This window comes from Cyprinodon variegatus, unplaced genomic scaffold (assembly GCF_000732505.1).
Source record: "Cyprinodon variegatus isolate N-32 unplaced genomic scaffold, C_variegatus-1.0 Scaffold106, whole genome shotgun sequence".
NCBI lineage: Eukaryota > Metazoa > Chordata > Actinopteri > Cyprinodontiformes > Cyprinodontidae > Cyprinodon > Cyprinodon variegatus.
The window spans coordinates 1,440,916-1,454,206 of NW_015150559.1; the positions used below are offsets into that span (position 1 = coordinate 1,440,916).

Sequence of the window (13,291 nt, forward strand, 5' to 3'; positions counted from 1 at the left end):
AATGAAAGATTCAAAGGTGTTCTGCTTACAGAAACAGAGCTCTTTTTTTGGGCTGTTCACTAAGACCTCTACTTAACTTCAACAAAACAAATCAAAGTTCATTTCTTTTAGCCATTTGAAGAATTTAGTTCTATCGGTGAAGTTTGATTTGGAAATATTTCAATTATTGGAGAAATATCTGTTAAGGAGAAGATCTAGTGGAGTAAAAGCACATGAAGAATAATGCTGACAGCTAGAATGCTAATCACACAAACTTTGCTTACCGCCGCTGTTAGATGCCAAAAATGGTTTAGGAAAAAAATCACTAAATCATATTGTCTTATTTAAAATATCAGTGACATCATACCTTACTAGAATTGTGTAAAGCAAACTGCTGTCATAGTTTAGCTAAAATTTATTTGGTTAAAAAAAAACAAATAAATAAAGAGATAAATAAAAGTCCTTTTAAGTTGAATATATGTGCAGAAATATCTTTCCATGATGGTCGGATATTTATTTTTAATTTATGTCACCTGAAGTAAAATAGAAATAAGCTAAGTAGGTATCGAAAGGGTCAGTATGATGCAAAACCGTAAACCGGACACCATATTCTCGATTAGGTGCATCTCTAAAATAAACAAAAACAGAAAACACCACAAAGTGCTTCCTTTGTTTGTTTTCTTTCCACACCAGTAATCCAAAAAAAACAAATTCACTTTCTAATTCAAAATACACAAATAATGAATTTGTTGAGAAGATATGCGTGCTAACCAGCTAAAATAAAAAAATGACACAAACAAACAAACAACAATAATGTAAGATATCAACTCCCACGAACAGGGAAACGGCAACAAGATGACACTAACGTGGAACAGAATGACTTGTGGTGTTTGGTGAGGGTTTAATACATAAAAGACTGAAGGGACGAGGGAGAGAAACGATTCATAGCTTATGCTTTAACTTCTTCCTCTACTGCTACCCTTTTCTTACCTGATTCTAGGGCTGGAATGAGGGACAGGAAAACAAGGAGAAGAACAAAATAGAAGAGTGAAAAGCAAAGCATTTTGAAAACATTTAGGCATGATATGACTTTTCTTCAAACATAGGGCACTGATGCTGTGCTTTTGCATGGTTTCCCTACATTAAGCACATTTTTATTTCTGGGTTTAGATGAGTGTGTGTATGTGTGTATTCAGCCCAGCAAAAACCATGCAATGTTGATGTATAAACAGAAAGGTAAGGGAAAGCAAAGACCTAATTCAGCATCATATGTAAACACAGATCAATACATTAATTAAAATATTTTACAACATTCACATTATTGTAAAGAGACATTTGAACAGCTGCAGAGTAAAATATGCACAGCATTAGTCCAGCAGGAATGCATTTTGTAGAATTTCACATGATCACAAATTGCTTTGCAAAGAGATGGCAAAGTTATAAAAACTATCAGAGTTGCACCTAAAGATGGTTTGGTCAAAAATGTGGGGCTATTTTGAGCTTGACCTTCCCTGACTGCTGATTGGCCATTCATAAAGGAAAAAAACTGTTTCACATTAGGCACTAACAGATAATACCAATAATATTCTTTAAAGTGGAAGCTGTTTCTGAGTAAAGACGCTCAAAGTGAACTATTTTTAGTATCACTGACAGGTTTAAATATACTTTTTGAGGAAAACAATTTAAGAAGCTATCTAAAAGGACACATTTTTCCAAAGACGATGGCTAACTTTTTTCTCAGGCTGCTCCAACTGAGAAATTATTATGTTATCTCTACTTCTCTTTTAATTTATGTTTTAATTATAAAAAACGAGTCATCTATTACCGACTGACAGTTTGTCATGAGGACAGTTCTGATGAATTGACACAGGGACAATACAACCCTGAACCAATTTCAGGCATTATTGTGCAACCTAAATATGTTACTACATAGTTTCTTCTCTTTAATCCTTCTGAGCTTTCAACTTCCATGTGTAAAGGAAAATGCTTGGAAATGTTGACTGCTTTTTGGAATTCTTACAATGAAAGGTATAGTGGAGGATCTTTGCAAATTTTTGAAAAGACCCCTCCTCTCCACTTAAAAGGATAAATAAATGAACATGCACAACCCTGTACCCACTCCCGAGAGGGAACTCCTATTAAATGTGTGGGAGGGCATGCACGAGTCCATTTCTCCTTGTGCAAGCTGTGTTTAAAAGTCACTGTTTGCATCGATCATACAAGCTTACTTTCCAAAAGAAGATTTGCAATTTTTCCACTATGTCAGACTCGACACCGGTAAGTGAAAATGGGAACGAGCACTCTGGACGTCCTTACATAACATATCACCAGAATGATTGACATTTAAGAGGACCACTTATTTTGATGATACCGAAAAAAGAACATCCTCCATTACAACTATAAAGGTTGTACATCATCTAAGGGGGTAGCTTTCAAAATTTTTAGAAAACGTACCTCCATAATAAACAATAAGCTCAGTAAATAACACTTTCTAAAACAGCAGTACAACAAGGGTTTTGGATATTTGTTAGAGTGAAAAAAAAAAAAAAAAAAAAAAAAAAGCCCATAGAGGATTTCCAAGCAGAAAAGTCCAAAATCCAACATGGCTGCCTCAGATTTTAAATGTTTGTAGATTAAAAAGTAAAAATTGTTTATTCAAATGTTTTAGTATTTCTGTCTAATTGAATACTTCAAGCACAACTTTATATAAATTCCTTATTAACTGCATAGCTACAGGGGCAGTTGGTGTTGTACTTCATATGGGGCCCACCCAGATAATGTTCCTTATTGTTGTGTCATTATGCCATTGCTTCAGAGTTAAATGTAAAATTGCGTTTATCATCAGATGCTCATTGTTCAGTATAATCAGTTCTACCAATTCCCAGTACAAGTCTTTTGGGAGAAAAGTAACTTACAATTTCCTAAACTAAAAATGTTTAAAACTCAACTCTGCAATTAATATTTCTTTCTTATATAATTGCAAAACAAACTTTTAACTCATGTTTACACATGCTAGTGCACCACCTCTTTATCTCAATAGTTATTAGCCTATCCTGGAAGGAAGACAAGACGGAAATATTTTCAAAAGGGTTGAAACAGTCCTAAAACTGAACAGTTTTAGACTCACTTGGTTTGAATTCTGTGTAAAATCTCCTTTAAGAAACCTTTAACCATCTGATTATTGATATATTAAATGAAAAAGAATCGACAGATTAATCAATTAGCAAAACATTTCTGAGAGAAAAGTTGGAATCAAAGTGGAATATCATGGTAACAGCTTTGCAACAATAAGAGAAGAAAATGACCACAAATCTCTGATAAGCGATATCTTTTATATCAACAATGACAAGCATAGTAAAATGTATATGATTATAATAAAGGTAAATCCCTTCACTTCTCACAATCCTGTTAAAATGTAAAAGGCAGAGACATTCAGTGATTCTGCTAAAACTTTTTCCATCACTGTCCTCTAAAACAAACATGTTTACATGGAATGTTTCCATCTAATTCTGGGTTTTCCCTGGTTTGCAGGGCCCTGCTGATGTTAGCAGCTTCCTGTCACAATTCAGCTTTTTTGTCTTGTTTTTTTTAATCAATCCAGCCATCACAGTCCACCTGCCATCTGTCACTATAGAAACAATAGCCTCTGATAGGTTTTCCCTGCAGTCTGCCAGTTTTCCACAACAACCTTTTGTCTTCTCTTTGAGAGTGTACTCATGCGGGCGCTTCGCTCAGAGATACAGCTCCCACCTATACAGTGTAACACTTTGAGCTGTTTTGTGGTTCTGCTCTAGGTTTGAATGAGGTCACACAAAATGCCGAATCATCGGTTCAGGTTGAATCACTGGATGGCAACTTTCCAGACTCTTTGAGGAGATTTCTAATATTTTGCATGCATTCAAATATCTATATAAAAAAACTAAATATTTTATAGCATACCTCAGTTTTGTACATTAAAGGACTATGCAGTAGTCAAAAATCTAAAATGAAGGTGACCAGAGCATAAATAATCTCCCAATAATCCAGCTGGATGTATATGAAATAGATTTAAATGGCAGGTGCCTACCTGGCGGAGCGGGCCCCTATGCTGAAGCCCATATAGCCCTCCTGGGGGAGAGAATCATCCCCAAGCTCCTTCAGGTCCTGAGGTCGCAGGTATTTGTCTGTGTCACCGGTCATGGCATCCTCACCTGGAGGAGAGATCAAGTCAAACCATTCTGCATTAAACACAGCAGAAAAAAAAAAAAAGGAAATGATGCAGCACCTCAGAAAAGGAAAACAAACCAGATTAGTTGTTATAATGAGTCTCTTCATTTCATACGATTATTTATTAAGGCCCTGGGGCAATTATAAGCAACCCTGACGTTAAAGCATAGCATCACTGCAGATGTACAGCCTACTGCTACTTTTATTTTAACCACTTCAATAGACCTGAATCCCTATTTATTGCAGCTCTTTAAGAGGTTAAACATGATTTAATAGAAAAAATCATCAGAGGCAGCAGTAAAGCAACTTTGCGGTAAATATGCTGCTGTCCTATAAAAATCAAACGCAGTACCCATCACTGCACTCAAAACACAGGAGACAGAAAAGACGCAAAAACAAACACGCAGCGGGAAGTTGAAGAGCGCATCGCACCTCGATCAGCGGAGCGGTGGACGATGACACGCCGATCAATGAAGCCGCCGGAGCGGCTGTAGTGTTTCCCCTTCTCCCTCATGTCCGCCTCTGTCCTGCCTGCAACACTGTGCTCCTTCACCGCAGCCCCTCCCACTCCTGCCGTCAGCACTGCCGCACTCCGAGCAGACGCACAAACCCGAGTCAAGGTAGAGGGAGAGCCGAACGGGAGCGCTTCCGGTGCCGGATTTCAAAATAAAAACTTACACGAGCCCGAATTAAAAACAAAAAGAAAAAAAAGGAGGAAAGCTATAAAATAAAATAAAAAAACAAAAAGATAACTGGCCTTTTTTATTTTAAAGATTATTTGATTTCATTCTTATTATTTAAAGAGGATTGCACATCCAAAAGTGGCACTGGCATTTTTTAAGGTCCATCTGGGCATTAGAAGAAGCAAAGCAATCTGTTAATGTGGCAAAGTTCAACCTTAGATGTTTGAGCCAAAAGTTTACTTCACGGAGCCCTTAAATGGAGTAGATGCTCTTGATGGAACAAAACAACAGCTGAGGACCCCAGGGCAACTAGGGAGCCCCAAAGAAAAACTAATTGTATTGATTTTTTATTTTATTTATAGTCCTTACCATATGAGTATAGTAACCAAAGGTAGCTATAGTTTCATTATAAAGAGTGCATTTTCTAACTCTATACATCTATAATCATGCAGAAATCTTTCTCATATTGGTCTTTGGACCAAATTGACACACAGATGAGGAAGGACCAGTGTAGTTCTTACAGACAAACTTAATCTTTGAAGAATACTCTGATAGTTAAGGAAGTGTGTTGGTTTCAAAGATGGAACAACTTCCAAAAAGATAGATAACCTCGTTTACTCACTTCTCTCAATATACGATCTGAGCTCTACCTCAATCTATGGGTAGCTCTTTTGGCGGCCTGCACTCTCCTTTTGACTGTTGTATCTGTTGGATTACTTTGAACATTTTCAAGCTCAAATTAATAGAGAACTACTTTTGATTTTCCATGCTTCTATAAAGATTATCAGAGGCCTGGTAGTTATGAGTATGAACAACATGGTTGACAGTAAAATCTCTCACAGTAATATCAATGAGATCTGAATCGAAAAGCTGGGAAGCACAGATACTATTAAGTGACTGGACTAGGCAGTTTAATTTAGGTAGATTATGTTTTCATAGATAGACTTTGCAAATAGTTAAATATATTTGTATTGTGTAGAGCAAATGTTTCAGTTTTAAATTTCATTTCATTGTCTACCGGCTTTAAGATTACTTTTATTTTTATTATTTAGGAACATGCTTGATATTCTATTTCTTATTGTTTAAATTATTCTGTTTTTGTATAAATAAATGTATCACCTTGTTTATCAAGGCTAACATACCTATTGCTATACTTGCACTAAAAGGCTCCTTCTGCACCTTGCTGTACTACTGTAAAAAAGGACAAATTAGTTTAATTAATTACTTTTAGTAAAAGTAGGTGCTTGTTACAAATAGGGGACTCTAAACAGCACTGCTAGTGCTTCATGAGTTTATAGTAGGTGTGTGAGTGAACTGATCAGAAAGCTGATTGCAGCTACAGTTATTATTGAAAAGGGGGCCAAAATCAAATTTTCTAAAGGCCCCACGGCAGCTTGCGCTGGCCCTGCATGCCAGTAAACTCACACTGTGAAGCCAGCTGACTAGAAACTCTATTGGCTTAATAGTTCACTGGTGAGAAATTTAGACTGTATTTTTCAATAATTAGCTTTTACAATATAGATGATAATGAAACAGTTAGCTACTGGTAATTATTATGTCTAAAATTTAAAGTATTATTGCAGTAACTGATTTGAATGAAACTTTTTCATTCAATAAATAAATTACAACACACAGTTTCTAATAGAAAAAACACCAAGACAAAAATAATGCATTGCAGTTTCCCAAAATACTTCAAAAATATTAAATATGACAGGCTGTTCACCTTTTAGGGAGTTAGCCTATATTCAGGTGGTGAAACACAACTTCCTGTGTGTTCTTTAATATACACTTTTTCTGCCTTGACCAAACAAGCAATTCCCTTCTTTTTAAAGCAGAGTCTCTCTTATCTATTCAAACTCACATCTAAAACTTAATAAATTCATCCACATCACAGTTTCCTTTAAGGATAAAGAAATCAACAAATAGACAAATGTATATGAAAATGTTATATCTACCAAGGTGGCGTTTTATATTGGCTCCTTTCACTATTATTCTTATAATTTTTTAGGCTGATATGTTAACTCAACGTGCTCTTATGGTTAATACCAACTTACCTTTTTCAAAAGCAGCCATGTTGATCTGGGCTCTGTTATTTATTTATTTTTTCTAAAACTTGTCTTGGTCCTACCAGAACTTAGAAACAAATAAAAATGAAAAAGAATCCACTAAGAAAAAAACTCTTATGAAAGCCTGCATCGATCAGTCATTCCTGCGCGGCTCAAAAGAAAAAAGCTCCGCTCTCTGTTCATTCAACTCCAAACTGCGCTCCGACTAAACCTGCGCGTTTTTAGCCGCCGGCGCGCGCCATACCTTCCTTCACCTTTCAGCAGAGAAATGAAAAGAGTAAATGTAAATTCTCTGAGGTTTTTTCGCCTTTGCGAATGTCATATGTCAAAAAGCCATCTGATCAACATGAGCTAATTCCCCTTCAGGCGGCTCAGAGAAAGAAAGCTCATCTTATTGGATTTAGAGAGAGAGGGAGAGAGAGAAAGAGAGATAAACTCTCCGTCCACAACAAACACAAGCAGAGCAGCGTCACTGGAAGTGTTTAGAGCTCCGTGGAGAGCAGACACAGTCAGCTGACATTTTATTTCAGCAAATGCCTGGGAATCTCACTGGAGAAGAGAGTGACAGAGGAAATAAAGAACAGGAAAGCTCTGTATGCTGGAAACCAGGGAGAAAGTTTGGCTGCTTGTCAAACTGGGGAAGCTCAGTAATGATGAAAAACCCAGCAGGCTTTTTTCAGCCTTTCTTTGAACATATTGAGACACAACTCTATGTCTTTTTTTGTTAACCCTGCATACTGCACCAGACTAAATCTTCCAAAAAAAAAAAAAAAAAAGAAAGAAACAAACAAACAAACAAACAAAAAACTCTTAACAGAAGGTAACAAGAAATACATTTTTTTTCCTATAAATATGCAGCTTAATTAGAAATCTGAAAGAATAGTTTAAGTGAGAAAAATCCACAAATACAGCCAGCAGCAACACATACTAGTCCCAGTTCAACCTGCTCTATAATAGGATTTAGGATTTCCCCATATTGGATTAAAGAGAGTTGTGATAAGTCTTAACTTTCCCCCACTGCTTTACAGAGAGAAAACCGTTCGGGTGAGGAGGGATGCCAGTCCTGAATACAACACCCTTATTCTACTGGGCCACTATCACTACCACAGGGCATATAAACAGTTTATATAATGCAAGAGACTGTTGATCTCTTTATTTACAATCTGTCCATGCTGGCGGGAACACAGTGATAGTGATGTTCCAGCTCAATAATAAAATATTCCACCATCACTTGATATGGTTGTTGATTCTATATCCGTATCACCTGAAAAAAAGAACACCCCCTCCAACCCCTTTAGGCCGTTCCCTAAGCAACAGCCTGTGAACAAGCTCATCAATTTTACAAGCGTGTTAGCTGAGAAGTTCCAAAACAAACTGCAGGGGACTGAAGGTAGTAGCTTAAAAACATGTGACTATTTCTATATACTTGGCTCTGAAGGACTAGACTAGCTATATTCTGATGCTGCCAAGAATGCAATTGTTATATATCCTATCATGTAAATGATAAAAAACACTACTGCGCACCTTTTGTTTTTATTTCTTGCATATAGTGCCTTTTGCTCACTTTGTAAAATGTTCCAAATTCTGTTTCATTAAAGCTAAAGACATAAATGAACTGTATTAGGATTTTATGTTACAAACCAACATGAAATAACACTTAACTGTGAAGTTAGAAGGTAGAAAAGTATTGGTCTTTCAACATTTCATAAAAAGGAATCAAAAAAGACTGATGCATTTGTGTTTAACCTCTTTTTTTAAACCAAATTTCCTAAGCAAAGTCCAATGCAACCAACTGCATTCATAACTGTCTTACTCAGTCAAATACAGCCTCATTGTGTGCAATTTGGATACATGTTAGTGAACCTGTCCAAAGAACACAGCAAACAGGTCAGGAGGAGATCCATAGCCTAATTAAAAGACTGGCAAGAAAGAGGTCACAATAAGCAGAAAGTCATAAGAAGCAATAATTAATGTGGGCTATAAATCATGTAGGAGATTCAGCAGATATTTTGAAGAATTGATGATATATCGGACCAAAAGCTTTGATGCCAATGCAAAATAGTATAAAAGTAAAAAAAAAAACTAAATTCACAGATTTGACAAAGAGAACCAGTTTTAAATTTCTAAAACCTGCAGAGCTAGAGAGTAAAACTTGACAGTACTTTTATTTTGCAAAGGTATTTTCTTCAATAAAATGCAGATGGTATAAATTATAGAATAAAAGACCAAAAATAAAATTTTTCTTTTTTGCACAGCAGTAGCACACATGGTTAATAGAGCTTTGCACCCAGAAAAACAAACAAATCACATTGCTTAAGTTAAGTATAAATTCTTGATCAATAAAATGGGCAAAACAGCTAAATAGCAGATAAGCAAAAATGATTAAAGGTTACATTTGTCTGCTAATTCTATAGAAACAGAAGGCAAGAAGCAGGAGGCAGATTCAAACCGACCGGTAATACCTTTATTAACATCAGAACATGACTCTTCTCTGAGAATTTGTGGCGAATTAGCCTGAACTGTAAGTTGGATACACATATTCAAACATGCAAAGGTCAAACACCCTACCAAAAGAAAGCAGTCATAGCTGATTTACAAACAATCACATACCTTCATCATCTGACATGTCCAGGAACTCGTTTATGGTCTCTGGGACGTTGATTTTGTGTTTCTCTGATGGACTCTGTACAAAAAAGACACATTGTGACAATTCAGATAGTTAGAAGTCTTTGGATAAAGACTATCACATCTGCTGATACATCCATACACGGACACATTATCAAGGTTTTTTTAATCTTTAATATCGCAGTGGTGATACGCTTCAATTTAAGCCTTTTATCTGTTTCCTAATCAGGGAAACTTTCCACATGTGACAGAGCTTGCAGATTGACTTTATGGCTTATGTTGCCATATTTGTTCATTCAATGCACGAACTGTGCTCCTGGATAAATGATCACATTTAATCTAGACAAGTCTGCAACTAAACAAGTGAGTTAAATCAAGCTGATTATTTCATTACACTCTGAAGCCTTTATATAGTTACAACAGTTATACATTTTTTTACATTATAATACAAAACCCTTTTGAAGAAGACACTGTCTGACCATGGCTGAGAGATTTTCATCGGTCATGGGCCTCAGAGTGTCCACCACAGAGATATAACCCAGACGACGGGCAATGGAAAGGGCAGTGTTCCCATTCTAAACAATGGCAAAAAAGGGCTGTGTTTAAGGTTCAGAAAACAGAGAAGACATTCCATATTTTAGCCTGTGTTTTCGTTGTGCATACCACGGTGAGCTCGTTAGCTGAGGCTCCGTGCTGAAGCAGTAGGTTGATGATGTGGGTGTGTCCCTGCTGAGCCGCTTGGTGGAGTGGAGTGTAGCCATTCTAGGCCGAGAAAGACACACAATAAGTAAGAATTGGAGAAGAAATCAAAGACCATGTTCATACGTTCCACTGTAGTGTGTAAATCACAGAACTTTGACCATTGAATCTCTAAAGAGACTGTGCTTAACTGCCTACTTTAAACAACAGAACAAAGTTGATGATTTCGGTCAAATGAACTTAGTTTTAAAATAATTTGTTTCTCTCTTCAAACAAAACCAGGCTCTGTGATATTAAAGATGTGATTACATGATTCTATTTATACAATTATATAATTCCCCCTGCAGCTTCTCTGGACTCTCTTATGAGTCTAAACTGGATGCTGAAGACTTTCTTCTTCTTTTTATTAACATAACTAACAACTTATTATAATGTTCAATACATGATGTTCTTTACACCAATATTCCGACCTTTTTCTTCTGCTATAAAATAATTAGAAGCCTAAACACTTGTTTAATATGCTGAGTAACTTATAACATTGAGTGTTTTATTTGAAAATAAATACTTTGATCAATGCTAGTTTAGTTAACAACTAGTGTCTTTCTTCATGAATGTAATATGCATTTTTTTATGAAAATGCCAAGAAAAAAACAGAGCCACATAATTGTTAATTAACCTTAATTTTACACATTAATTACATTTAAAAATACTTGAAATAATTTTTATAGTTTTATCAGTTAAATTTCTGTCAAACATGCTTTTTTTGTCCTATTTGTTGCTCCCTTTTGCTAAAAAGTCAATAGTCAGTCAACAATAAGCAGAAATGTAGAGTAGTGTAATCTTAAATAAACTGTTAGATTGTCCATGTTCTTTTAAAAAAAATATTACAAAGGAATTAAAATTTCTGTTTCTCTTTTCTAAAACTTAGTTGAAAGGTTTGCATTTTTTTCTTACACAATGGTTACATTGTGGACATGAACTGGATTTAAATTATATTAAGAGCGACTACATCACTGCAAAGGTTTGTTTACCTTTGTTTTGGCATTGACTTTGGCATGGTTCTCCAAAAGGAAATTCACCATCTTTGCATTGCCGTAGTGACAAGCCACATGTAGCGGGGTGTAACCGATCTGTAGATGGAGAACATGAAAAGAAAAGACAATAAACAGAGAGGAAGGAGGTAAGCTAATGGCGATTAATAGAAGAATTGAAATGGAACGGGACACCTTCCAAAGATCTTCATCTTCTTTTTTTTTTTGGTGAATGATATTTTTAAAAGAATGTGGAAACATGTTCATATAAACAAACAGGCTAGAGCTGTCTCTTTAAATGACACCGAAAACCGCTTCATGTCTGTTGAATTATGACTATGAGCATCACAGTTTTAGAGATCAGAGAAAGAAGAACCTTTCTGTTATAAACATCTGTCAGGTCCGCACAAACACGCAGCAAATAACCTTCAGCTGGAGCAGATCAGTCTCAGTGGAGACATTCAAGCTGATTCATTATAAAAATGTGTTTCTTTGCTTCAGTGCAGGAACATCAATAAAGACCTTTTTATTGATATAAAATGTCAAATCTCAAAAATCATTGAACAGCAGTTAAAGAAGAAGGAATAAATTAACAAAAACTAAAAAAATCAAAATGATATATTTTTTGTGCATTTGAAGAATTTGCTCTGAGAGCTTTACCTTAGTTTGTGGGTCAACATCCGCACCGTGGTTTAGAAGGACTTCTGCAACATTGACTCTATCTTCCTGAGCTGCTAAGTGCAGGGGCGTGAGTCCGCTCTGTATTAGATGAAGGTAAACATACACAACAGAGCAAATAAACACATGAAATACACAAACAAATCTGTTCTAGATTTGACCTCTGACAAGATTTGACCTCGATTAAAGAACAAACATTGGTACATTATTGGGCTGAAGAGCTAAATAAGGGTTTGAAACAAGGATGTTAAAAACAGGGATGTTTTCACCTTATTGCACACATTGACGTTAGCATTCTTAGCCAGCAGAAGGGACACTAGGTCCACGCTGCCCTCCTGGGCTGCCAGATGAATTGGAGTGATGCCCTGCCGTGTCATTGCGTTGGTGTCCGCGCCGTACTCCAGCAGTGTGGTCCCGATGTCCATTTGGTTCTTTTTGGCAGCGATGTGGAGAGGTGTGTAGCCATTCTAGGAATCATTAGGGAAATGCTAGTTATAAAAAATGTGCTGGACTCTTCATTAGATCTGACTGATAGAATCAAGAAACTGTTTCCATGCATTACTGATCAAAGTGAACCTATAATGAAAAAAAAAAACATTGTTTTAAAGGTAGAAATGGATGGCAGTTTGGTTTCAAAATGACAGCCTTTACAGCTAAACATTTGATAAAATAAACATTGGAGGGAGAAAAAAATCTATGTTTTTAGCAATGGACGATGATAAAATTAAGATAATTTAATGCTGTCCTAGAGCGAAAAGAGCAAACACAGATTTTATACAAAAACTAAATATTCATGATTAAAGAATGAACACAACAGGAAGTGCTCTTACTTTGAAAAACAAGATGGGTAGTTCTAATGACAGACCCTGCTTAACATAGATGTAAGAGCAAAGTTATTTTTATTTTCTACATAAAGATATTCATCCACTGATTGGTTAGATTCTGGACACTAAAAAGAAGAAACAGCAAAGATGAACGGAGACATTAACAGCCCAAGGTGTGAAAACATCACTGGGTAATAATGTAAGAGCATCTTAAAAAGCACATCTAATGTGCATCCACAGTCTGAACTACTGTCTGGACCAAAGTCATGGTTTCTATTCACCATTGTTTACTTTAGAAAATAAACTGTTCGGGTCTCAAATAATAGATCAAAGTTTAAGTGATTCCAGCTCTGAAAACATAATCCCTCTTTCTTTACAAGGCTGTCATCGACGCTTCGCTACAAGCAAGTATGGTATCCATGAATATACACATTTATATCCCAAAGGCCAACTTGAGATTAGTATGTCTGAAAGCTAATAGGACAAAGTTTTTCAATCTT

The 13,291-nt window shown here is 36.0% G+C and overlaps 1 protein-coding gene across 1 annotated transcript in view; it reads right to left on the bottom strand.

The window, feature by feature from the left end:
- ank3 (ankyrin 3, node of Ranvier (ankyrin G)) overlaps positions 1-13,291 on the bottom strand; it is a 105,375-nt gene that overhangs the window by 41,390 nt on the left and 50,694 nt on the right. The window contains exons 17-24 of the mRNA XM_015374608.1: positions 12,237-12,434; positions 11,950-12,048; positions 11,290-11,388; positions 10,223-10,321; positions 10,039-10,134; positions 9,545-9,617; positions 4,046-4,169; positions 970-981 (exon numbers count right to left, since the gene is read on the bottom strand). Of these exons, the coding sequence (XP_015230094.1) occupies positions 970-981; positions 4,046-4,169; positions 9,545-9,617; positions 10,039-10,134; positions 10,223-10,321; positions 11,290-11,388; positions 11,950-12,048; positions 12,237-12,434 (800 nt within the window). The remainder of the gene's footprint in view (positions 1-969; positions 982-4,045; positions 4,170-9,544; positions 9,618-10,038; positions 10,135-10,222; positions 10,322-11,289; positions 11,389-11,949; positions 12,049-12,236; positions 12,435-13,291) is intronic.